The 27,697-nt window shown below is 42.1% G+C and overlaps 1 protein-coding gene across 1 annotated transcript in view; it reads left to right on the top strand.

The window, feature by feature from the left end:
• sorbs2b (sorbin and SH3 domain containing 2b) overlaps positions 1 to 27,697 on the top strand; it is a 259,709-nt gene that overhangs the window by 200,186 nt on the left and 31,826 nt on the right. The window contains exons 15-21 of the mRNA XM_067982104.1: positions 1,316 to 1,485; positions 12,201 to 13,757; positions 18,208 to 18,308; positions 20,974 to 21,020; positions 24,698 to 24,812; positions 24,930 to 25,058; positions 27,328 to 27,531. Of these exons, the coding sequence (XP_067838205.1) occupies positions 1,316 to 1,485; positions 12,201 to 13,757; positions 18,208 to 18,308; positions 20,974 to 21,020; positions 24,698 to 24,812; positions 24,930 to 25,058; positions 27,328 to 27,531 (2,323 nt within the window). The remainder of the gene's footprint in view (positions 1 to 1,315; positions 1,486 to 12,200; positions 13,758 to 18,207; positions 18,309 to 20,973; positions 21,021 to 24,697; positions 24,813 to 24,929; positions 25,059 to 27,327; positions 27,532 to 27,697) is intronic.

Raw genomic sequence — 27,697 nt, 5'->3', positions numbered from 1 at the left:
TAGCCATCTCTCTGGTCTTTGAGAGACATTATCAATTTGGTACCAAATTAAGAGGTAGTTTTGAGCCTTGGGAATCACTCTAAGGTGTTCTTTTATGCAAGGAAAGCTGTAGAAATGTAACTTGTTAAAGGATTCTATCAGTTTTACTTTTAAAAAAAAATTCATGGAAGCTATAAATGATGCTGCATCTTCCTCCTGCGGCAGCTGTCGTCAGAAATATTTGGCTTGCACTCAGGTACCATTCTAACCCAGCTGCCAAACATCAACCAACAGCTTAGAAAATGAGCCCCTGAACATATCAAAGAAACGGGGTTAGAGTACCAGATGGCAGATGTGCAGTGATTAAATGTCCTCCAATGCAAGGTCAGAGTGCCCCACCATGTGTACAGTGAGGATTCATTCAGCAGAAGCAGCAGCTGCGTCTAAATTAGGCCAAAAGTCACATTTCTGTTTTCGAAATCTCTTGTTGATCGTCTTCCCAAAGCTCAGTTAAGACCTTTCTCGCAGATATTTGATTTTGCAATGAAATGCAAGAACAAATATCCGTTGATTAGAAAACTTGATGCAAGGGTTCTCCATTCTCTTGTTCCTCCTCCCATTAAAACTGCAGAAACCCTCAAGTATAGTTGAATTTCAAGAACCTGTACTCAAGTCGCTGACTTCCACTGTTTGCCCTAGGCTCCTACCAATTATTGAGAAAGAGGCAACGGTGTGAATGGAGGTCCGTGGCATGAGTATGCACACTTGCAGTACTGAAATTGACCACCATTGCTAATCAACAGTTGGTGCTAAGGAGACTTTCAACAGATGAGCTACTTTAGCTCCTACCTGTATGTGGGAGAAAGGTGAAAGAATTATTTTTTTGATGGGTGTGGGACTCTATAAATCCAATCTGCCATTGGCCTGAAAAATTCTAAGAACTGGTGCAATTTTGATCCTTTGTAGGGTGATATTATTGTAGCAAAGTCACGGCTGACATTAGAGCAGATTTGTTGTTGTAATATTATTGTTTATCTCAATGTTGTAGTTTGTGAATTGAAAACTTCTGATTGAAGAAATCAGCCATTTCCCTGAGCCTGTTAGCAATTTAAAGACTAAAGATATCTTTCCACCATACTGGTGCAATCAGTAGGTCTGACTTTGTCTACTTAATTTAACTGTACAAAACCAACAACATTTTGTCCAACCATTTCACTGGGAGTCAACAGGTAAAGTGAAAGCTGTTCAGTTTTCCTCCACTGAGTGAGCAGCCACTATAAGAGTAGAAAAATAAGTAGGACTGTAATGCAGTTAATCTGCTTGGATCTGTTGTCAGTGCCACAAGTTCTGCAAGCGACTACAGAAAGAGGCGGAAGTCTGAGCCTTCAGTGAACCATCAGAGAGCGCAGAGTGATCACACTATACAGAAGAGCAGCGCTGACCTGCATGCAATAACCAGGAGGTCATTAATCAATTCTTCACCATCTTCACCATCCAGAACTAAAGGTAAGGAGTAAGACTGCCACCTGAAGAAAACTGCAGATACAAGGGATCAAGTTCTCTTATTTCAGTAAAAATAAGTTCAAACAGTTGTTTTTAAAAATTTTCGTTTCAATAAATGAAATGTTTCTAATCACTACAAAAACCGGAGAAAAATATAAATTATGTGAAGAAAAGATATTTGCAATAAGAGTTTGGCTAAGAGCTTTATTTTCCCCTGTCATGCTGGGATAACTCTAGTTCTCCCAGACTGAGTGTATTTGCCCGCCCTCGGTGAAGATTCCTTTGTGTGCTTGTAGCAAAGCTGTAAACCCAATCAGTACAAACACGTTTACAATATTGCTACAACCTCTCTTCCCCTCAGTACGTGCAATAGGATGGTAAGGAGTGGCAAACTGACTTCTGGAAATTGTGAGAAGGTGGGGTCTCATCTGTGCAGTTGGAATTAGAAAGTTGAATTCTGGTAAACTAACTGCATGCAGGTTGCATCATTTTCTGACTACAAATAATTGTGTTCTACAATTTTATTCAAAAGAATGAAGGGTAGCACTGTGATGGCATACAAGAGATTTTATGTGGCTGAATTTGTTTTTGTTGTATATTTATTGCTAACTTTCAAAAGATCTCTCTCCAAACCTTATATAAAGTAAATGACTGGGGATTTGAATAATGCTGTTTTAGCTGAAGCAAATCTTTTCTCGTGTGCATCTTTGGAGAGTCTCAGCCTGGATATGATGCTGTCTGATTTCAGATCAGACATCCTGAGGAATAATGATTGAAGTGAATGGCTTGTCTTAATCAGACCTATAGAGAAGATTTTGCAATGAGAATGCTGATATTTGATTATTATGTTGTTTATATTGATCAAATTATGCACTTTGTGAACTAAGATTTTAGATATTGCTGCAGCTTACTTCCAATATGATGACCTAGAATCAATAGATTTCAGTATTGCTACACTAGGTCCCTGAAGGTTTGTGAAATATGATCACATTGATCAATTTTTAGCTGAGTTGGAGTTTATTTGTAGGACTTGTTCTGCCTTATGTTATCAAAGCAGCATTGCTGATAAATCTGAATTTTTAAGAAAATATTGAGCAATCCTGTAAGGTTAGGGTTTAGGGCTTTTCTTGTAAAAAGTACAAGTTATGTAGTTTCCTTTATTTTCTGCCTGGGATCTGGAGTTTTACCTGCTGTTCATGTGCTCTTCAGCTCTTTTCATTATACTGTGATAGTGTGCAAAGCTATGGATTCATGCATTAGCTAATAATCAATATACTTGTGTGAATTAGAATGTTAACATGTAAAATTGCATTGCTTTTGTTTTAAATGTTCCTCAATAAAATGGGAGGGGGGGAGGGGGAGTAATTCTGGACTTCCCATTCTCTGAGAGTCCCTACATCACGCACCCTATAAATCAAGTTGAATTGTGAAGATGATGTGCTTCTGTCAATGCCTCTCTTGATCTGTCTGGTCCCTGCTCTACCATTCCCTCACCTCTGAGTCAAAAGGTGGGTTCAGTTCCCACTCCAGAGACTTGGGCTAAGGTATATAGTACAAGGATCTTTGCCAAAGCGCAGAGGTTGGGAAAGACAGAGAGTGAACCTCTAACACAGTGAAGTGCTAACAGAGTGAGGGCATTCAACTTAGAATTTGGTGAGTATGGGAATTAGGTGCAGAGGGGGAAGGAGGTGCTAAATGATTTAAACCAAAGAACTATAGATTAAGACTGAGTGGAACATAAAGGGAGCTGCACGAGGAATCAGAACAAGGCAAGGAGGAGCACCGAGAGTAAGTCAGTAAGTGTTTAGTTCATTGGTTAGTGATTTTTAGTGGTTACTGTTTATCTGACACTAAAACACTAAAGTGCCTAAAAGCTAAACAAACAGTTTAAATAACTGTTGGCTAACATGGCAGGACAGCTGGGGCCCGTCGCATGCACACCCTGTGCCATGTGGGAACTCCAGAACACTTTGTGTGTCCTGGAAAACCACAGGAAGTGCCGCCAACTGCTCGAGCTCAAGCTCAGAGTTTCTGAGCTTGAGGGGCGGCTGGCATCGCTACAGTGCATACGGGAAGCTGAGAGAATCGTGGATAGCACGTTTCAGGAAGTGGTCACCCCGCAGCTGCAGAGAGGGAGTGGGTGACCACCAGACAGACTAGGAGGTACAGGCAGGCAGTGCAGGAATCCCCTGGGAGTGTGGCACTCACAAACCGGCATTCAGTGTTGAATACCAGTGAGGGTGTTGACACCTCGGGAGAGTGCAGTCAGGACCAAATCCACGGCACCGTGGGAGACTCGGCTGCACGGGGGGGACACAAGAAATGCGGTTGTTATAGGGGATTTGATAGTCGGGGTTAGACAGGCATTTCTGCAACCAAATGATGTGAGTCCTGTATGGTGTGTTGCCTCCCTGGTGCCAGGTAAAGGACATCACTGAGAGGGTGCAGAATATTTTGAGGGGGGAAGGGGAACAGCCAGAAGTAATGGTCCATGCGGGAACTGATGACGTAGGAAGGAAAAGAGTCGAGGTCCTGCAGTCAGAGTTTCAGGAGCTAGGGAGGATGTTAAAAAGCAGGACCTCAAAAGGTAGTAATCTCTGGATTACTCCCAGTGCCACCCGCTAGTGAGTATAGGAATAGTAGGATAAGACAGGTTAATGCATGGCTGGAGCAATGGTGCAGGAGGGAGGGCTTCAGATTCCTGGGGCATTGGGACCAGTTCTGGGGGAGGAGGGATCTGTACAGGATGGACGGGTTGCACCTCCACAGAGCTGGGACCAATGTCCTCGTGGGGAGGTTAACCAGTGCTGTGGGGGAGGGTTTAAACTAATTTGGAAGGGGGATGGGCACCAGGATGAAACATTAGAGCGGAGAAACAAGGTGCACACAGGACTGGGAAGGACAAGTAGCACTAGAGTAAAGAATAGTTCAGAAATAGGAGCGATCAGACAGGGGCAAATGCGAGGCAGTCTAAGATAAGAATGGAGTGCATGTGTGTAAATGCACGTAGCGTGGTAAATAAGGTTGGTGAGCTGCAGACTCAAGTCGCAACATGGGATTATAATATAGTGGTAATAACAGAGATCTGGCTCAAAGAAGGGGAGGATTGGGTATTTAATATTCCTGGCTACAAGATATTCAGGAAAGATAGTGAAGGAAAGAAAGGAGGGGGGATGGTGGCAGTATTGATCAGAGAGACTATTATAGCACTGGAAAGGGATGATGTAGTTGAGGGGTCAAAGACAGAATCTATTTGGTTCAACTGATGAAAAATAGAGGAGCTACTACGCTACTGGGTTTATACTATAGGCCACCAAATAGTGGGAAGGAGATAGAGGAGCAAATTTGCAGGCAAATTACAGAAAAATGCAAGAACTATAGAGCAGTGATAATAGGGGACTTCAATTATCCCAGTGTAGACTGTGACAGTAACAGTGTAAAGGGCAAAGAGGGGAAGGAATTCCTGAAATGTATACAAGAGAACTTTCTGGAACAGTGTGTTTCTAGCCCAACGAGGAAGGAAACAGTGCTGGATCTAGTTCTGGGGAATCACATGGGGCAGGTGGAGCATGTTTCAGGGGGGAACATTTGGGGAACAATGATCATCATATCATTCATAGGAACATAGGAACAGGAGTAGGCCATTCAGCCCCTCGTGCCTGCTCCGCCATTTGATAAGATCATGGCTGATCTGTGATCTAACTCCATATACCTGCCTTTGGCCCATATCCCTTCATACCTTTGGTTGCCAAAAAGCTATCTATCTCACATTTAAATTTAGCAATTGAGCTAGTATCAATTGCCGTTTGCGGAAGAGAGTTCCAAACTTCTACCACCCTTTGTGTGTAGAAATGTTTTCTAATCTCACTCCTGAAAGGGCTGGCTCTAATTTTTACTCCTGGAATCCCAAACCAGCGGAAATAGTTTCTCTCTATCCACCCTATCCGTTCCCCTTACTATCTTATAAACTTCGATCAGATCACCCCTTAACCGTCTAAACTCTAGAGAATACAACCCCAATTTGTGTAATCTCTCCTCGTAACTTAATCCTTGAAGTCCAGGTATCATTCTAGTAAACCTACGTTGCACTCCCTCCAAGGCCAATATGTCCTTCCGAAGGTGCGGTGCCCAGAACTGCTCACAGTTCTCCAGGTGCGGTCTTACCAGGGTTTTGTACAGCTGCAGCATAACTTCTGCCCCCTTGTACTCTTGTCCTCTAGATATAAAGGCCAGCATTCCATTAGCCTTCTTGATTATTTTCTGCACCTGTTCATGACACTTCAATGATCGATGTACCTGAACCCTTAAGTCCCTTTGGACATCCACAGTTTTTAACTTTTTACCATTTAGAAAGTACCCTGTTCTATCCTTTTTTGATCCAAAGTGGATGACCTCACATTTGTCTACATTGAATTCCATTTGCCACAGTTTTGCCCATTCACCTAATCTATCAATATCCCTTTGTAATTTTATGTTTTCATCTACACTGCTTACAATGCCAGCATTTGAGCGGTTGAGAATAGTTATGGAAAAGGACAAGGGACAATCAAATGTGAAAATACTTAACTGGAAGAGGGCAAATTTGAGTGAGTTAAAAATGAATGTTGCCCGGGTGGATTGGAATCAAAAATTGGTAGGCAAAATAATAATTGAACAATGGGAGGCCTTCAAGGAGAAGTTGATTTGGGTACAGAGTAGACACATCCCTACGAGGGGGAAAGGAACGGCATCCAAAGCTAGAGCTCCCTGGATGACTAAAGATATAGAGATTAAAATGAAACAGAAAAAGGAGGCTTATAATGAATGTACGGTTCATAATACAGTAGAGAATCAGGCTGGATACAGAAAGTACAGAGGAGATCTAAAAAAACAAATAAGAGGAGCAAAGAGAGAGTGTGAGAACAGATTAGCGGCTGACATAACAGGGAACCCGAAAGTCTTTTATAAACATATAAATAGTAAAAGGGTAGTCAAAGGAAGGGTGAGACCGATTAGGGACAAAAAGGGAGATCTTCTTGTGGAGGCAGAGGCCACAGCTGAGGCACTAAATGAATATTTTGCATCGGTCTTCACTAGAGAAGAGTATGCTGCCATTGTAGCAGTAAAGGAGGAGGTAGCAGCGATATTGGATATGATGAAAATAGATAAGGATGAGGTACTTAAAAGATTGGCAGTACTCAAAGTAGAAAAGTCGCCCGGTCCAGATGGGATGCATCCTAGGTTACTGAGGGAAGTAAGGGTGGAAATTGCGGAGGTTCTGGCCACAATCTTCCAATCCTCCTTGGATACGGGGATGGTGCCAGAGGATTGCAATTGTTACACCCTGTTCAAAAAAAGGAGAGAGGGATAAACCCGACAATTATAGGCCAGTCAGCCTAATGGTGGTGGGAAAATTTTTAGAGATAATAATCAGGGACAAAACTAACTGGCACTAGGAAAAGTATGGGCTAATAAATGAAAGTCAGCAGGGGTTTGATAAAGGAAAATCATGCTTGACTAACTTGATTGAGTTCTTTAATGGAGAGGGTTGATGAGGGTAGTGCGGTTGGTGTTGTGTATATGGACTTTCAAAAGGCATTTGATAAAGTACCACATAATATACTTGTTAGCAAAATTAAAGCCCGTGGGATTAAATGGACAGTGGCAGCGTTGATACAAAATTGGCTAGGGGGAGCAGAGAGTAGTGGTGAACAGTTGCTTTTTAGACGGGAGGGAAGTATACAGTGGTGTTCCCCAGGGGTCAGTATTCGGACCTCTGCTCTTTTTGATATATATTAATGACCTGGACTTGGGTATAGAGGGTATAATTTCAAAGTTTGCAGAAGACACCAAACTTGAAAACTTGGAGGATAGTAACAGACTTCAGGAGGACGTAGACATACTGGTGAAATGAGCAGACATATGGCAGATGAAATTTAACGCAGAGAAGTATGAAGTGATGCATTTTGGTAGGAATAATGAGGAGAGGCAACATAAACTAAATGGTACAATTTTAAAGGGGATGCAGGAACAGAGAGACCTGGAGGTGCACATACAAAAATCTCTGAAGGTGACAGGACAAATTGAGAAGACTGTTTTTTAAAAAAAAAAGCATTTGGGATCCTGGGCTTTATTTATAGAGGCATAGAATACAAAAGCAAAGAAGTTATGCTAAACCTTTATAAAACACTGTTAGGCCTCAGCTGAAGTATTGTGTTCAAATCTGGGCACCACACTTTAGGAAGGATGCAGAAGAGATTTACTAGAATGGAGCCAGGGATGAGGGCCTTCAGTTATGTGGAGAGACTGGAGAAGCTGGGGTTGTTCTCCTTAGAACAGAAATGGTTATGGGGAGATTTGATAGAAGTGTTCAAAATTATGATCAGTTTTGACAAAGTAAATAAGGAGAAACTGTTTCCAGTGGCAGAAGGGTCAGTAACCAGAGGACACAGATTTAAGATGATCGGCAGAAGAGCCAGAGGCGACATGAGGAAACATTTACGCAGCGAGCTGTTCTGATCTGGAATGCACTGCCCGAAAGGGTGGTGGCAGCAGATTCAATAATAACTTTCAAAAGGGAATTGGATAAGTGCTTGAAGGGAAAAAATTTACAGGGCTACGGGGAAAGAGCAGGGAAATGTGATAATTGGATAGCTCTTTCAAAGAGCCGGCACAGGCACGATGGGCCGAATGACCTCCTCCTGTGCTGTACCTACTGTGGTGTGATACTATGATCATCTAGACTGACACTTTGCTGCAATATTGAGTTGGGGGCTGCCCTGTCTGAAGTGCTGTCTGTCCTCTGAAGTGGACGCAAGAGATCCAGTGGCATTATTCAAAGAAGAGCACAAAAGTTTTCTTAGTGTCCTGGCCAACGTTTATTCCTGATCTATTGGGTGCATTTTTCTGCGTTACAACAGTGACTACACTTCAAAAGTATCTCATTGGCTATGATGTGCTTTGGGGTGCCCTGAAGTTGTAAAAGGTGCTATTTAAATACAAGTTCTTTCTTTATAATGTGTTTGGTACAATTTGGACTAAATTTATATCTATATAATTAAAAGTCCTGGCCCCCTCCCCCAACAGTGCTTCTAAGTCCCAGTCCCATTAAGTGCTCTGAGACTCCCGGTCTCCCAGACCTTATCCCCTTTCAGACTGCTGCTGATCTCCCAGGCAATAATCCAAGGCCCCACCTCCCTCTGCTTCTTCCTGGATGCTGTCTTCCCACTTCCTTCCAGCCTGAGTTCCAGCCCTCCACTTTCTATCTCACTGACATGTTCCAGGCAGCTTCTCCCTGCCTGATCCCAATGCCCACTTCCAACCCAGTACATGTTGTCCACCATCTTGATCTCTATCCTGGGGTTTTAAAAAAGATCAGGTACATATGTGAGTCATGCAGACAGATGGCAAGTGATACAAAAGAGAGAGGCGAAACAATGAAAATGAGGTAAACAAACAGTAAAAGAATGAAATAGAGACAAATAGACAGGCAGCCCAATAAGAAGTGTCTGAAAGTCATAAAGAAGTGAGGGAAAAAAAGCAAGACAAATACAGAGAACAACACAGAACTAGACAGTTGATTGTACCCTATCCGAAAAAAAAGGGGGAAAGAATTGGTTAAGGGCCATTTTTGGGCGTAGGTAGCATGATGTGCTATTACCCCGTGCCCAATGACCCTGCGCAGGCAGGAAGCAAGTTTCGGCCAGCCCGAGGACTTACCTGCAATCAGCGTTCCATTCCAGGCTTTGCACGTGGAATCGATGCAATTCGCACTTTCCACCACCAGGAGGAGCCCAATCTCTTAAAGGGAGGATGTTTCTTAGAAATCTCTTAAAGGTAGCTGGTACCTGTTATTTGCTGAAAATAACAGTCTACTGTCTGCACAGAGTCTGAACAGAGATCAGACATCGCACACATAAAACACAGATGCAGGTCCCATCCCTATGTTTACACACTGATGAGTGATGTTAAAACATTGAATAAAGGTTGCGCACTACTAAATCCAACATCCTCCAATCTGCATGCCAGACCTCACCAATCTGCCAATCTGAGTTACCCTTGGTCCAAAGAAATCTATCAATCTCAGATTTAACATTCACAAGTGAGCTAGCATCAACTGCCATCTGCAGAGGAGCGTTCCAAATGCCTCCCACCTTTTGCATTTAGAAGCATTTCCTAACTTCAGTCCTGAACGTCCTGGCTCTAAATGTAGGGTATGTCCCCGCGTCCTAGTATTCAAGTCTAGGAGACCTCCAAAAACAGTTACAAATGTCTTGGCAGCCGGAAGCAATAATCCAGCCACTAACCTTTAAATCCTGCATGGTCCCTTTAAATAGCGCTGTTGGGTGGTCCTCCAGGCACTCTAAGACACGTTCAGATGGTCGGGGTTAAGACTGCGTTTAGTTGAGCGTTAAGTCCCAAAATGGTGTCTCACTTTAAATCAGTGTTGCACACTGATTGAAGCCATTTTCTCCCTACTTTACATGATTCCAGCGTGCGCTAACTCCTATACCAAGATGGCATCCAGCACACGTCACGCTGGAAACATATGTGCGCGTCCAAGACGCCATCTTGGATGTCGGAGAGGTCGTGCAGCGCCAAAACAACAGGCGCTACACGGCCCAATTTAGTGCCCATAGTATTTAACTTCTAAAAATATGACTGAACTCATGGAACATGTAAGCCATTATAAAGTTGTGCATATTCTACATGTTACTGTTGCTAAATTATGTCTGCTGGAACTGTCTTTGGCTTGGCTTAAATGTGTCTATTTTTGCCAACTGTTGAATATATTTGCTATTTTAACATCATAATCTATCTATGCATGTAGTAGCAAAACAGTGTGAACATTTGATTACCATATGGGGCTCAATTTTAAAACCGAGCTGGGAAGGGGGGCAGAGGGGGTCAAATTGAGGTCGGGAAACCCATTAGTACGGGTTTCCCGGACGTCCTTACGATTTTGACGTAAGGACATTTTTTTTTTGTTGGTTTCCCGTCCGACTGACCGGCCTGATTGACAGGCTGGTCTCAGACGGACAGGAGACCAGCCAGGGAAAGGACGTGTTCAGGTAAGTCTGCAGGTAAATCTTTGTTTGTATGGATGGGGTGGGGGGGGGGGGGAACATGGGTGGGCACGGAGGCATAGGTTGGAACAGGGGTCGTGAGTCATGGGGGATGGGATCGGGAGTCATCGTGGGGGTCCGCGATCGTTGAGGGGGCCGGAGGATTGGAGTGGAGGATCGGGGTCAGGGGATCGGAGTGGGGGGTAGGAGGATCGGAGCGGGGGGGAGGATCGGGATTGAAGTATCGGCGTAGGGGGAGGATCAGGGTGATAGAATTTGGGTCGGAGGATCGGAGTGGGGGGGTGAGGGATCCGGGGGAGGGATCAGAGTGGGGGGGAGGTCAGGAATCAGAGTTGGGGGGGAGGATCGCGATTGGGAGGAGGGGAGTCCGTGAGCAGGGGTCAGGTGTCCGCGATCACTGGGGGATCGGTGCAGGTTGGCTTGTTGGGCTGGGGGAAGCACTCCTGCTCTTCCGGGCCCACAAGCTTTGCCTTTCTAGGCACCTACCTGTTAGTCTCGGGCCTTCTCGCCTCCTTTCACGAGGCATAAAACAGAAGGTCTGGGAATCCCGGCCCCCCGGGGTTGAAATCGGGAAGCCCAGAAAAATGGAGGCCCAAAGCCTCCTTGAAAGGTTTTACGGCCCATCCCGCCTCCTCCGGTTGGTCGTCTGCCCCGGTGAAAATCGGAAATGGGCGGGTTGGGGGCGGGTCTGAAATGGTGGCAATTTTCAATGCCCCGCCCCCAACCCACCCGTTTTTCACTGTTTGAAAATTGAGCCCATAATGTCTAAACACTAGAGCTGAAATAGCAATGATGCAAAGCCAGTTGTTTTCAAAGAACTAATGTCATAGAAAAATCAATTGTTATAAAAGATCTGGGTAAAAATGTTGGTAATAATGTAACTAGATGAATGAGCTTCATCAAAATAATGGCACAGCACCCCCTTCTAATAAAAGTGCTGAGATGGCTTCTGAAATGCTTTTTACCATGGTAGGTTTAAAAGCATAGTGTTTAATGAAGCTGACAGGTTAAGGATAACCTAATAATGAATGAAATTGGCGTTGGAATGCACAGCGCATTCTTCTGAGCTTCAATATACACACTGGGCATGTTTTTAAATATTTGTATAATCTTTTTGTGTAATTTTATAAAACAGATTGTAATTACACACAAAGATGATTTCAAGTTACCATTCAGTTCTGGGCTCATGGTTACAAAGCAAAGGTGTATTAAGGGAAGTGTATCTATTTAGCCAGCATTATACTCATGCATTATCCCATTCTGATAGCATTTTGGGGGAAAAAAACTCCTAGTGTTTAGCACCTTTCTATTTTATAGGCTCCGATTTTCTTACAAAAAAAAGTAAAAATTTAGCCAAAGACCATTGTCCTCAAGAAGACGGGGCACAAATTAAAGTGACCATTGCTTGTGAAAATTATAGCATTTTAAGGGTGGTATGTGAGGGACTTTAAGCCAATGGAAATGGATATTACAATAATCTTTATAATTATTTTACCAGACAGCTAAGTGCATTATATAGTAATTATGTTCATGCACTCTTTTCTTGCATCTTTGCTTTTCTTATTGGTTTTCTGCTACTGAAATACTGTCTTGTATGTCTGTTAATTCTGGAATTGTCTCTCTTTTAACCATGCTGCTCTGTGGATCTGAAAGGTGGGGATATTAGCAGATCATACCCACCCCTTCTTAGCTGTGTACTTCAAAACCAGAATGCCTCTCATGAGTTAGATTACAGTAGTCGCCATAGCCAGCCCCTGGTTGTAATTACACCTAGCCCAAAAAGGCTGGTCCTATTTAAGAATGGCTGGCACCTGAACCGACAAAATGCAGAAGCTTGGAGCAGCACAGAGGAAGCAACTTCACCAAAACTAAAGTCTCGCAGCTGTGATGATCTGCTGCAAAATGACTACGATGAGATTCAGGAGGCAGCAACGAAGTCTGAGAGCATGGGGTCATTGCTTTGCAATGAACAGCCCAAAGGTGAATACTCTAGAGGTTGGCTGTCACCGCATGGAACTGGGAGCGGGAAGCCCCATAGACCACGGGTTCGCTGCAAGTCAGCGCATGGTGGCAAAGGGTTCTTGAAGTTGTACAAGAAAATGCACCATATAAACCGCAAAGAATTAATAAATCCAGAAGTAATCTGCTCTGTGAAGTCCAGGGTGTTACAGTATGAACAAGAGCAGCCCAGGGGCATCCTTTCAGAATGGAAAGAATTTTCCAATGAGGTGCCTAGGGACATGGTACCAACCAGAATCTCTGAATTTGAAAAACTTATTCAGAAGTCGAAATCTATGCCCAATCTGGATAATGCGATTTTATCTGAAACCTCCTATTTAGCTTCTAACCAGACAGTCTTCCCAAGACGACGATTATCTATTGAATCTTTATTAGATGAGGAAATTCAAGGCAGGAAAGTGTCCATGATGCAGCAGCAGTATTGCATGTCTAAAGCTATGATGCCAATTCATATTAAGGTGACAAATGAAAACCAGCAAAGAATGGGATCCCGGTTTGAAAATACTGAAATGGACAGTGATCATGAGGCAATGGTATCAGACCTCAGTGATTGCATTCCGATTGAAGGCTCTTCCTTTTGTAGTGAAAGTGACTTTGACCATTACTCCTTCACATCTTCAGAAAGCTTTTACGGCTCAGGCCACCATCACCACCACCATAAACATCTTCTCAGCTCCTGCAAAGGGAGATGTCCAGCCTCATACACCAGGTTCACCACCATGCTGAAACATGAAAGGGCGAATCAAGAAAAAAAGACAACGGCAAAGAAACCTGAAGCTGAACCCAACCTTTCAAAGTTAGCATTCCTCGTCAGTCCAGTGCCTTTCAGGAGGAAAAAGGGCTTACCTGCCCAAAGAAAAACTGAAAAGCCAAAATCTAAATCAGTGTTTGAAGCACTGGATTCTGCTTTGAAAGATATCTATGATCACATCAAAGCGGAAAAGAGGCGTGGAAGTCTACCTGATAACAGCATATTGCACAGACTTATAACTGAACTACTTCCGGATATCCCTGAAAGGAATTCCTCCCTCAAGGTTCTAAGGAAGAAAGGTAGCCCGCAGCTTTCTGAGCAGCAAGAAGGGATTAATTTTCCTTTGTACCAGTGTGATTATGAAAAACATCCTTTTAGTGCCTCTTATCAGGACATGGACACCAACAACAACCCAGAGAATGATTGCACTTACTACCAAGGTGGCATATAAACCATAATCTTCAATGTCTGTCTGAGAATTGTGTAATCATCAACCATTCATTCTTCAGCCATTCATTCTTCATCCATTCAGGCAGCTATAGTGTAAATTTAATAAGGTCATAAAATATTATCTTTAGAGGACTGTAAAATAAGGGCCATTCATCCAGAGTTTAAAATTGAGACGTGGTACATAGAAGGAACTGACTATTTACAATAAAACAATTGTGTATAATTAGGGGAAAAAAGTTTTTAAAAATACATTTAAGCTAAACCAAATGGTTAAGACCTGTTAGGTGCAGCCCTCCCTTTCATCATCATCACTGGTTTTCAGTTTTGACCTTGAATGTTTCTGAAATGCGTAAATGCTATAAAAATTTTTTAAATGTTCATTCGACAAACACAACAGATGAATTCTTCAGGTTATCCAGCATTGAACAAGTTGATATAGACATATCTATATATGTACTAAAAAGTAATAATTAATAAGGGACTAGAATGAATTTCACAAAATATAAATTAAGCTAAATGCCATGTCTGTGTAATGTAAAAAAAAATTGTGTCCCATCTCTTATTGTTGATTCTTGGGCCTCATTATGATTAACATTCCTATTTACCTAATTAGATTGATATAAGAGCATGTTTCAGTACAGTCATTTATATTGAAATTGGCAAAATACTGGTGAGGGGGGAGGGGAAAAAGTTAATTCAGCATAAAATGTACTAACCATTTAGTACCTTTGCTCTCAAGTTTTTTTAAAACAAGATTAAATTTAGTATAAGTTTTCTTAGGTTGACTGGTTAAAAACGGGTAAGTGGCTTTTTAATAGATCATAGACATTTTAGGGCCGAAGGACATTCTTCAGGCCAGTCAGCCCATTGTACCTGTGCCAGTACAAACTCTCCCTCAAGAGCTTATCTACTATAATCCCTTCTCCCTCCTTTCCCCCCCCCCATTCACTTTTTTAATATCTTTTTTCCTTTAAATGTTGATCTAAATTCTTTATGGATCTCCTTTCACTTCTCCCTCTGTTTGAATAATCCACACAGTATTTAAACTGGTAACAGCATCAGCAGTCTCAGCTTAGATTTGTAGAAATGCAGCTGTATGTAGTACATGGTCATGCCAGCATGTCACCAACCACCTAGAAATAAAGTTTGTCCCTTACTTAAAGCGAAACTGAGTGTATCCATTTGTAATTGACTTTTTGTTGCTCCCTCCAGTATCAACTTTCTGGAGTCTTCCAAAATATTCTATTTTTTTTAAAAAGGCAAAAAAATTAGATTTTATAAGAGCTCTCTATTAAAAGAGGTGATGTCAACATCAAGCCATAACCATTACTTCATGTTGCTATAGTTAACCACACTTGAATGTCGAACTGCTAACACTGAAATATATAATACTTGAATTGCATTAAATCAAGGGGAAGCATAATAGTTCAGGTAAAGTAATATATAGGACCAGAGGGAAAATTAATTTGGCCTAGTATAATTTTTTACTACTTTTCAAGTCTTTTTTATGTTTCTCATATGAATTCATGGATATCAAATGTACATCTTAATTTAAAATATGTGTAGACTGCTAGCAATAGTTTTTTTTCCTGCTTGGTCTTAATGCATGTGTCTCCACAATTCAAACTGTTTGCAAATCAGAAACGGTACTAAACATGTGCAGTTTGTAATCCAAAAAGTTACTGCATGGTACTATCCCACAGAGGAGCATTACAGGAGGTAGGTCACTGTAATTTATTTATTCCCATGTCAGTAAATAATGTGACCATCCATTTAGTGACCCTTTCTCAATAATTGCACAGGTCATTGTGTGATTCTGAGCACAGGGGAACTCACTCCTATGTAAAGGCTTTTATGGATTTGATTAAGTTTATCAGAACATCACATTTACCAGAACATTACACTGCTAACTGCCCAGATTCCAATTTAAGCACTTTTTAAAAAAAAAGTGATTTCTCTTTCTCCCAACGCCCCCCATCTCGTGCGTAATTCCTAACTTCAGCTAGATCATCTTCAGGAAGGCAAATTTGAGATGAGGTAAGTGAAAAATTGAAGAATATGATTGCTCCCCCAGTAGATCTGTGGGTAAATGCACTGTCTGACAAGGCATTGAGCTACATAGACCAGCAAGATCCATGGTGAAGGAAAATAAATAAATAAAAGGAGAGAATGTGAGCCATGATACAAGAGTTAGGAGAAGTGACTGAAAGTTTGGTCGAAATGATGGATTTCTGAAGCTACAGAGAGAAGTAGTGAAGCAAAAGGGTTTGGACGGGGAGTTCCTGAAAATAGAGCTGAGGCAGTAACCACCCACCCTGTCCATAAATGGAGGTTTACATAATGACATGGGCGCCTAATTACATCACATTTATTTGTATGGATTCTAAAAGCCCTGGCAAGAATTGCTTAAACTCTCTTTTTTTAAGTCTATCTTTCGGTTGAGAAAGTTTGCAGATGGATGTATCGCTTTTTGAAATTTACAAAGGGCAGTAATAGATATTCATCTGCTCTGAGAACCTCCACAAGCATCTAACATGGCTCAATTCCAGTCTGTCGCTGAAACCGAAGCTATCAGTAAAACTCCACCAATACAGTGACGCAGCCCCTGTAATTTAAAAACACCCCTTTTTTGGTTGGCTGTTTCCTTTCCCAGTTGATTACATCATATCCTCAATATGTGCTCAGTGTTGACTAGGCTGCTGCTCCTATTATGTCAGATCTTGTGCCAGCAATATTACTTAGCTGAGCGCAAATCAACAAAGACTATAAGGGTAAGTAGCATTTCTGCTCACCCACGGCTGTTACCTATGGGCACACTATACTACCAAATCTTTTTATGCTAAACTCAGGATATCTATTTGCAGGCTAGATCTGGATGTTGATGTGATTTTACCTAATTAAGAACTGTTGACCAAAGACCCAATAAATGATGAGTAATAAGTAGCAATGAGTTACAATTCCCCAAAGCCTTTCCACCATCTACAAGGCACAAGACAGGAGTGTGATGGAATACTCTCCACTTGCCTGGATGAGTGCAGCTCCAACAACACTCAAGAAGCTCGACACCATCCAAGACAAAGCAGCCCGTTTGATTGGTACCCCATCCACCACCCTAAACATTCACTCCCTTCACCACCGGCGCACAGTGGCTGCAGTGTGTACCATCCACAGGATGCACTGCAGCAACTCGCCAAGGCTTCTTCGACAGCACCTTCCAAACCCGCGACCTCTACCACCTAGAAGGACAAGAGCAGCAGGCACATGGGAACAACACCACCTGCACGTTCCCCTCCAAGTCACACATCATCCCGACAATATATCGCCGTTCCTTCATCGTCGCTGGGTCAAAATCCTGGAACTCCCTCCCTAACAACACTGTGGGAGAACCTTCACCACACGGACTGCAGCGGTTCAAGAAGGCGGCTCACCACCACCTTCTCAAGGGCAATTAGGGATGGGCAATAAATGCTGGCCTCGCCCACATCCCATGAACAAATAAAAAAAAAATTCCATTGCACAGTTCTGATAGTGTGCAATTACCAGTGAAGCTAGTAGAGACTGCATGCCTTAAATGAAAGGTTAATAATAGAATAGAAGCTGAAGTTTTACACATTGTCATGTACTTTTAGCTTCTAGATCACAATGTAGTATTGGGTTTCTGGGTGACAGATGACAGGGAAATGTAAAACACGCTATATATTCTATCTCTTGAATACATGTCAATTGATCTTTTTTAAAAACCATTTATAAATTCTAGAGTTCTGTTTTTGGTGACTGTTTCAGACACTGTTCCCAGAAATAAAATTAAAGAGCATGTGTGGACAAGAATTTAACCAGGCATTCCACTCTACAAACAGAGCACACAGTCAGGAGTGTTCAAACTAATGAGAAGCAAGCCTGACAACTAGTTTTAAAAGCTATACATGTCGGAAGACAGTTACAAGAGTGCAATGTTCGTATACAAGGCTTCATGCAGTTTTGAAACAATTCTGGAGCATTTTTATTGGGGGAAGTGGTTTGCTGTTGTTCCATACTCGGTTTTGATTTTACTGAGGAGCCTTGGCTGCACTCAGCTCTAACCAGTATTCCACTGCTTCCCACCCTCTCAGTGGAACTTGATGCTTTTAACCTCCTGTCCCTTCATCAGCAGAAACCTATATGAGGTTTATTCTTAACTACTCACTGGGCATTAACATGTATTGAACTTAGCTGTGGTAAATACCAGAAAGATTGAAGCAACTGTAGATTCACTGTGCTCAGAAATCTGACCACCTTTGAGAAATGGCAATTATTATTATTCTTCTGAAGCCTGAACTTTCCTAGAATGAATATGGGTATGTCTTTTGACCAAGCAGCCAAAAAAAAAACTCCATCTGGTCCATGGTGTGGACAACATTGTTTGGGCCTGTTATTTATTTTATGACATTTTATTTTGAATAGATCAGGAATCTCATAGGATTGTCTCAGAAATGGGTCGAGCGACGCTAAAAGATCGCAGGGGACCAACAGATGAACCCCGTAGGAAACCAGAAGAAAAAGAGGTAACTGAAAAGAGCCAGCACCAAAGAGGTCTTTGGACTTGTTTTTAGATATATATTTATAGAATGTTTTAGGCCTAATTTTTCCTGAGTTCTCCACAGAAGTATTTTTCAGATGAATACTGCAAGGGCTAAACTGTATTTAACCCAGGTCAGAGCCTCTTTGTGTACATCTCTATTCTTCCATGTGGATATATTTGATTAGCATTGTTAAAGAAATGTTCTTTAGCCTTCAGGAACAACTGACAACACAGCACTTTCACTCACACACATAACTTTTGCTGTCGGACCCACGGAGAGAGGACAATTGGAGCCTTCAATTCAGTTGCTCTGTTTAAAAAAAAAAGTGAACGGACCAAATGATTTCTCCCCCCACGCACAAACACACTTTTACAGGTAGTTTATTGTCCTTCTGTGTTTTTTTTTCCAAATTTCAGGTTTGAAAATCTAGAACAAGAATGTTAATGATATTTCAGTGGCTGTAAAGATGTTTTACAGTACATTACATAACTTGTGGCTCATCTTCCAATTATTCCACATGCACCAGCAATTTACTTAAGTAGTTTATTTTTCAAAAGGTGCTTTTCAATCAAATTGGAATTAAACTATTAAAATGCACCAAAATATTCCTATGATCCACACTCCTTATGTGTGTGGCTCCCCAATGGGAGTATGGAATTGCTACATCACCCATTATACACTATCTGACCTGCTGCTCTTTAGCTTTGCTATGGCAAAGAAACATGGACTGCTATAACAAAGCAGTTTGCCCCCTTCACTGTCACTGCCAGGATAGCCTCACTGATACGGAGTTCACTATGTTGCTGCGAGAGGGACTTGGCGGGCAGCAGCACAGCAACCATAGTGAAGGAAAGGGGAGAAGCATCCATGGAATAGGGAGGGTTTCAGGTTGTTAGGATGTGGATTTGAAATTTAAAGAATCATAGAAAGTTATGGCACAGATGGAGGCCATTTGGCCCATCATGTCCTTGCTAGCCGAAAAAGAGCTATCCATCTTAATCCCAATCTCCAGCACTTGGTCCGTAGCCCTGTAGGTTACAGCACTTCAAGTGCACATCCAAGTACGTTTTAAGTGAGTTGAGGGTTTCTGCCTCTACCACCCTCTCAGGCAGTGAGTTCCAGACCCCCACCACCCTCTAGGTGAAAACATTTCTCCTCAACTCCCCTCTAATCTTTCTACCAATCACTTTAAATCTATGCCTTCTGGTAAGGGAAATAGGTCCTCCCTATCCACTCTACCTAGTCCTGTCATAATTATATACGCGTCAATTAAATCACCCCTCAGCCTCCTCTGTTCCAATGAAAACAACCCCAGCCTATCCAATCTTTCCTCAAAGCTAAAATTCTCCAGCCCTGGCAACATCCTTGTAAATCTCCTCTGTACCCTCTCTAGTGCAATCACATATTTCCCGTAATGTGGTGACCGGAACTGTACGCAGTACTCAAGCTGTGGCCTAACTAGTGTTTTATATAGTTCCAGCATAACCTCTCTGCTCTTATATTCTGTGCCTCAGTTAATAAAGGAAAGTATCCCGTTTGCCTCTTTAACCACCTTATCTACCTGTCCTGCTACCTTCAGGGATCTGTGGACATGTACTCCAAGGTCTCTCTGTTCCTCTACACCTCTCAGTATCCTCCCATTTATTGTGTATTCCCTTGCCTTGTTTGCCTTCCCCAAATGCATTACCTCACACTTCTCCGGATTGAATTCCATTTGCCACTTTTCTGCCCACCTGACCAGTCCATTGATATCTTCCTACAGTCTGCAGCTTTTCTCCTCACTATCAACCACACAGCCAATTTTTGTATCATCTGCAAACTTGTAAATTAAATTGCATATAGTTCAGGCATCAAAGGAATGGGAAGGGGTTTCAACATAGGGCTAGGCTGCTGGGCAAGAGCAATGATGTGTAGACGGACATAAATGGGTCATAACGTATCCAAAAATTGTTATTTATGCCTTGGAGGAGAATACTGTGCTTTACAGGTCATGTGAGGTACTTCCTATTAATTAATTCTGAAATCTAATTTTCTACTTCATAGTTATTTAGAAATGGTAATAAGGCATTTTTCCAATTAATGCTTTAGTTTTTTTTTGAATATAATTTGATACCTGAGAAATACTTACAAGGCAGCAATCTAATCAAAGTTCAGACTTCTAGCTGTACCATTATTGCACTATGTATAATGGTAGTGATTACACTAAAGAGGATTAAAAACTTTACAATATTGTGGCTTCAATTAATAGCTTTTTATTTATTTTGAAAATACCAGGAGGATTTACACTCAGCTTTGAAATTAGATTGAGATAGCTCTGAAGAACATAGCTTGTGTTTGCTCATGAATAAATGTTTGAATGAAATAGACTGACTTCAGTCATCCAGTCGATCTTTAAAGTCAGCAAAGCAATGTAAGATAAGATTTGAGCCACGAGAAACAATAGGATCCAACTGCTTTTGTACAAAACCAGTACTTTTAGCTTTAAAGCTGAGTTTTGGTCACATGTTTAAAACTCAAGAATTTTAATTATGCAAATATATCATCATCATCACATTAGTGGCATAGATCTTACAAAACAAATGCTTATCAGTATATTTGCCCTGTAATTCAGTATTTATCATTTCTGAAACTTAATTTCTCTTTTCAGAGACAACCTGCTAAAGCAATTTATGATTTTAAAGCTCAAACTGCAAAGTAAGTATAGTTGATTGTATATTTACTGCTACTAGTGTGTTCGTTTTTATTCTGTCAAACATAGATTTTCCAACTTAAGTGCTAGGATCCTCGGGGGGTCTGCGAGAAGATCCCTGCCGGGGGCAGGGGGGTCTGCAAGGTCATCACATTTTTGTCCATCTAGGACCTGATATGTAGTAGGTCTTCAACGCAGTGTCTTGTGAATGCTGCATTCTATACTTTCATCTATCTGGCCACAGGGGATGTGCCAGAGGACTGGAGAACCGCTAATGTAATACCATTATTCAAGAAGGGGAGTAGGGAAAAACCGGGGAACTACAGGCCAGTGAGCCTAACATCAGTGGTAGGAAAATTATTGGAAAAAATTCTGAAGGACAAAATTAGTCTCCACTTGGAGAAGCAAGGATTAATCAGGGATAGTCAACATGGCTTTGTCAAGGGAAGATCATGTCTGACTAATTTGATTGAATTTTTTGAGGGGGTGACTAGGCGTGTGGATGAGGGTAACGCAGTGGATGTGGTATACATGGATTTCAGTAAGGCCTTCGATAAAGTCCCCCACAGGAGACTGGTCAAGAAGGTACGAGCCCATGGAATCCAGGGTGCCTTGGCACTTTGGATACAAAACTGGCTTAGTGGCAGAAGGCAGAGGGTGATGGTCGAAGGTTGTTTTTGTGACTGGAAGCCTGTGGCCAGTGGGGTACCACAGGGATCGGTGCTGGGTCCCTTGCTGTTTGTGGTCTACATTAATGACTTGGATATGAATGTAAAAGGTATGATCAGTAAGTTCGCTGATGATACAAAGATTGGTAGGGTGGTAAATAGCGAGGAGGATAGCCTCAGTCTGCAGGACGATATAGATGGGTTGGTCAGATGGGCGGAACAGTGGCAAATGGAATTTAACCCGGAAAAGTGCGAGGTGATGCACTTTGGAGGGACTAACAAGGCAAGGGAATACACAATGAATGGGAGGACCCTAGGCAAGACAGAGGGTCAGAGGGATCTTGGTGTGCAAGTTCACAGATCCCTGAAGGCGGCGGAACAGGTAGATAAGGTGGTAAAGAAGGCATATGGGATACTTGCCTTTATTAGCCGAGGCATAGAATATAAGAGCAAGGAGGTTATGATGGAGCTGTATAAAACACTGGTTAGGCCACAGCTGGAGTACTGTGTGCAGTTCTGGTCGCCACACTACAGGAAGGATGTGATCGCTTTGGAGAGGGTGCAGAGGAGATTCACCAGGATGTTACCAGGGCTGGAGCGCTTCAGCTATGAAGAGAGACTGGGAAGATTGGGTTTGTTTTCCTTGGAGCAGAGGAGGCTGAGGGGGGACATGATTGAGGTGTACAAAATTATGAGGGGCACAGATAGGATGGATACTAAGGAGCTTTTTCCCTTCGTTGAGGGTTCTATAACAAGGGGACATAGATTCAAGGTAAAAGGCGGGAGGTTTAGAGGGGATTTGAGAAAGAACTTTTTCACCCAGAGGGTGGTTGGAGTCTGGAACTCACTGTCTGAAAGGGTTGTGGAGGCAGGAACCCTCACAACATTCAAGAAGCATTTGGATGAGCACTTGAAATGCCATAGCATACAAGGCTACGGACCAAATGCTGGAATATGGGATTAGAGTAGACAGGGCTGATGGCCGGCGCGGACACGATGGGCCGAAGGGCCTCTATCCATGCTGTATGACTCTATGACTTACCAGCATTTCTATTGCTGCATTCACTAGTACATGGACAACAAAGGAGAGGCTGAAAAAAGGAATACAAAAAGGATAGAAAAGATGTCAAAAAAACAATTAGGAAGGCTAAGAGAAACTAAGAAATTAAATTATCAAGGGATATAAAAAGAAATAATAAAGTCAGCATGGATTTCAAAAGGGACGGTCATGCTTGACCAACCTTATTAAATTCTTTGAAGAAGTTGCAGAAAGGGTAGACAAGATTAATGCAGTAGGTGTAATATATTTGGATTTTCAAAAGGCCTTCGATAAGATACCACATAGTAGACTCATGACTAAGGTCGGAGCATGTGGAGTCAGGGGACTGGATAGCAAGCTGGCTACTAAACAGAAAATAGAGAATTGGGTTTAAAGGTAGTTACTCAGACTGGCATAAGGTGGGAAGTGGCATTCCACAAGGATTGGTGCTGGGCCCATTGTTGTTCACCATTTACATAAACGATTTGGACTCTGGAATCGGAAGTACAATTTCAAAATTTGCGGATGACACCAAATCGAGGGAGGGGGGTATGGTTAACACCGAGGACTGCCACAAAATACAGGAAGACATTAATAAACTTGCAGAATGGAAAGTGTAATTGGTAAATGAATTTCAATATTGATAAGTGTGAGGTATTACATTTTGGTAGGAAGAATAAGGGGGCCACATACGGCTTGGATAATAAGAGTCTAAATGGGGTAGAGGAGCAGAGGGATCTGGTGGTACAGATACACATCACTAAAAGTAGCAATGCAGGTTAATAAAACCATAAAAAGGCAAACCAAGCACTGGGGTTCATTTCTAGACGAATCGAATTGAAAAGCAGAGAAGTTATGTTAAACTTGTAAAAAAACTTGGTTAGACCACACTTGGAGGACTGTGAACCGTTCTGGTCTCCATATTATAAAAAGAATATAGAGGCACTGGAGAAGGGGCAAAAAAGATTTATTAGGATGATACCAGAACTGAGAGGTTATACTTATCAGGAAAGATTGAATAGGCTGAGGCTGTTTTCTCTCGAAAAAAGAAGACTGAGGGATGACCTGATCTTTAAGATTATGATCTTTAAGATGATGACATAATCTTTAAGATTATGAAAGGGTTTGAAAGGGTAAACGTAAAGAAGATGTTTCCACTTGCGGGGGAGACCAGAACTAGAGGCCATAAATATAAGATAGCCACTAATAAATCCAATGGGGAATTCAGGAGAAACTTCTTTACCCAGAGAGTGGTTTGAATGTGGAACTCGCTACCACAAGGAATAGTTGAGGCGACTAGCATGATGCATTTAAGGGGAAGCTAGATAAACACATGAGGGAGAAAGGAATAGAAGGATATGCTGATAGGGTTGGATGAACTAGGTAGGGAGAAGGCTCATGTGATGCATTTGGAAACCACTGCTCTAGATACTAACATTTGAAAAACATGAAGATAACCAGAGACATGTAATGCTTGTTACTAAATTTATGCATCAAGCCTACAGCATTATTGGAAATTACTTAAACAATAAGCAAACTTGGTAGCTTGGCTTGTTTCTGTACTAAACGGGCACTAGGTATCGACCTTGACCCAGTGGTAACATTCTCGCCTCTGATTCAGAAAGTTGTGGGTTCAAGCTCCACTCCGAAGGCTGACACTTCAGTGCTGTATTGAGGGATTGCTGGCTGCACTGTCAGGTGCTGTCTTTCTGATGAGAGGCTAAACTGAGGTCCTGTCTGCGCTCTCAGGTGGATGTAAAAAATCCGGTAGCACTATTCCCCTCCCCCAAAAGACCATGTTACTATTTCACAGACCACTGCAGATTATACAGCTATTATGTTTTAAGCACTAGCTGAATGATGGAACATTATTTTAAAAATGCACAAAAAATTATTTAGGAGGCTTTATGCTATGCTATTGTAGTATGATTTGTGATCAAAATCATATATATATTAAAAACATATTTGCCTACAGGGAATTACCATTCAAGAAAGGGAGCATTGTCTATATTATTAGACAAATAGATCAAAATTGGTTTGAAGGTGAACACCATGGAACAATTGGCATATTCCCCATTTCATATGTTGAGGTTTGTAACTTTCTGTCTGCTGTTGCTTTACTACATTTTGTTAAACTCTGTTCATATTGCATTTCTTGTAACTTTATTATTGATTTAGTGAAGGAAGTGTGTGTGTGTTCCTTGCAGAAACTGCCTCCTACAGAAAAGGCACAGCCAGCAAGACCACCACCACCAGCAGAGGCCAGAGAGTTTGGGGAAGCTATTTCAAAATATAATTTTAATGCAGATACCAATGTGGAACTATCACTGAAAAAGGTAATTTTGGATACTTCAATTCTTAGCCCCTCATGGTACATTGCTGCTTTAAGAACCTACTGACAGGCTGGGTAGCTGTCTCTGCTAACTGAAGTCAATTCTCTATTCCCCTTCTCCTCATTGGTTTGTGCGTATTGCAGATTTCCATCTGAAAACTGATTTTAACTGTTATTCTAGCTTCCTCTCAATTGGAAGCATCAATGATTGTTACGAACAAATGCCTTGCTACTGTTGTCATCTTGACTACAGTCATGTAACTGGTTGAACAGTATATCAAATATGCCAGTTATGACAGAGGAAAACTGAAACGGATATTTTTGCCTCGATCATTGGGTTGCACGTTTCTCTCTGGTCATGTTGGATGCCAGTTGCCATCTTGAAAAATTACTCTACAAGAAATGGGCACAAAATAAACTTTTTTGGGAAGGAGGGAACAATGTGAGAAATAAATTCTTATGTAGGAGCTGGGAGTCCTGTGGGGAAAGGGTCCAATTCCTGCAAGAACCAATGAATATAATCTTACCTTTTCAATTTTTTTTTTGTCAAGTTTGCATCACTCTAGTGTAGCTGGTATATGCAATATAAGAACATAAGAAATAGGAGCAGAAGTAGGCCTTACGGCCCCCCCCCCCCCCCCAAAGCCTGCTCCACCGTCCAACAAAATCATGGCTAATCTTGTACCTCAACTCCACTTTCCTATCCCCATATCCCTTGATTCCCTTAGGGCTCAATTTTAAGATTGAAAAACTGGTGGTTTGGGGGTGGGAGGGCATTGAAAATTGCCAGCATTTCAAACCCGCCTCCAACCCGCCCATTTCCGGTTTTCACCGGGGCGGGAAGAGGAACAGGTGACTAACCCGCTCCCAGGAGGCGGGTCAGGCCTTAAAACCTTTTAAGGAGGCTTCCAGCTTCCACTTTTCTGGACTTCCCGATTTCAACCCTGGGTGGGCCAGGATTCCCGGGCCTTCTGTTTTACGCCTCGTGAAAGGAGGTGAGAAAGCCTGAGACTAACAGGTAGGTGCCTAGAAAGGCACAGCTTGTGGGCCTGGAGGAGCAGGAGTGCTTCCCCCAGGCCCAAAAAGCCCACCTGCACCAACGCCCCCCCCCCAACCCCGCAGCAATCGCGGACCCCCAATCTCCCCTCCCCTCCCCCCCCCCCACACTCCGATCCTCCCTCCCCCCCACTCCTATTCCTTCAATGATTGCGGACCCCATTTTTCCTCATCTCAGTCCTAAATGGCCGATCTCTCATCTTGAGACTGTGACCCCTAGTTCTAGTCTTTCTAGCCAGGGGAAACAGGCTCTCAGCAATTACCCTATCAAACGCTCTAAGAATTTTAAACATTTCAATGATATCACCTCTCATTCTTCCAAACTCTGGGCCCATTTTACACAATCTCTCTTCATTATTCAGCCCTCTCATCCCAATAATCTTTGTTGCACCCCCTCTAAGGCAAGTATATCCTTCCTTAGGTAAGGAGACCAAAACTGTACACGATACTCCAGATGTGGTCTCACCAGAACCCTATATAATTGCACTTGTGTACATGAACATCTGATTCCTGGTGGGCTGGTCAGGGAAGATGTGCATTTGGTGCATAAGGTGGAGTTAGCTGTCCTAGTGGGTTTCCATCTTTCCAGTCCCTGGCCAGCAGTAATGTAATAATGTGCATGGAACCTTGACCCAATTAATGATTGTGGAAAGTATATATATGTCTTTCTAATCCCTTTTAGTGTGGTAAACAGTCTTTGTGATGGATTTGTGCCAAGCACAAATGGCATCATGGTGGACCATTTTTGGGCAAGAATTTCTTTTTTCACTTAGACATTTGGGCAGTAAAAATTACTCCTCTGAGATGTTCTTTTCCCTTTAAATACAGTGCAGTGTAGAGTCCAATTATTGAGATGGATTTTAGGATTATTGAGATGGATCAGTAAATTACTTTTCTTTGCAACTGTGGTTTAACAGGTCAACTGGAATGAGCAGGTAATTGGAGACCATGAACTTAAAACTTTCATAGCTTTCTATATAATAGGCCATATTGAAATCAAAAAGTGAAACAAAATAGAGTGCTGAACATGGCCTCAGATTTGCCTTTTGCTGCACTGTTGTTCTCAGGGATGTTTGGCTTGTACTCCACCTTAGCCAAATATCCCCTAGTTGAACAATATCGTTAAAGTTGTTAAACTAAAGCATAACATGCTTTATGCTGTGGTAGAACAATATGTGCGTTATTGGGTGTACAGCTGAAATGTCTGATCTTTGCAGGGTGAAAGAGTCATCCTGGTCAGGCGGGTGGATCAGAACTGGTATGAAGGAAGGATCCCGGGAACAAATCGGCAAGGTATCTTCCCAATTACTTATGTGGATGTACTCAAGAAACTTCAAGCTAAGAATACTGCAGACTACCCCAGCCATCCTCTGCCTCCGAGCTTTCCCAGTGATAGGATCCACTGCTTGGGATCTACAAAGGTAGGCAGACCTGTGTACTATTGAACATTTTACCTTGGTAATTGTAACTGTTGATGAATGTAAACAAAGGTTATGTAAAAAATAGTTTGGATTTTCTTTTTTACTGACCTGTTATAGTCACAGTCTCAGGAGATAATAGAGTGGGAATACCAGACCCAAGACCATT

This window comes from Heptranchias perlo, chromosome 4, assembly GCF_035084215.1.
Source record: "Heptranchias perlo isolate sHepPer1 chromosome 4, sHepPer1.hap1, whole genome shotgun sequence".
In the NCBI taxonomy this organism is placed as follows: domain Eukaryota; kingdom Metazoa; phylum Chordata; class Chondrichthyes; order Hexanchiformes; family Hexanchidae; genus Heptranchias; species Heptranchias perlo.
The sequence above is the reverse complement of the archived record's forward strand: the minus strand, read 5'-3'. Positions and strand labels throughout refer to the sequence as shown.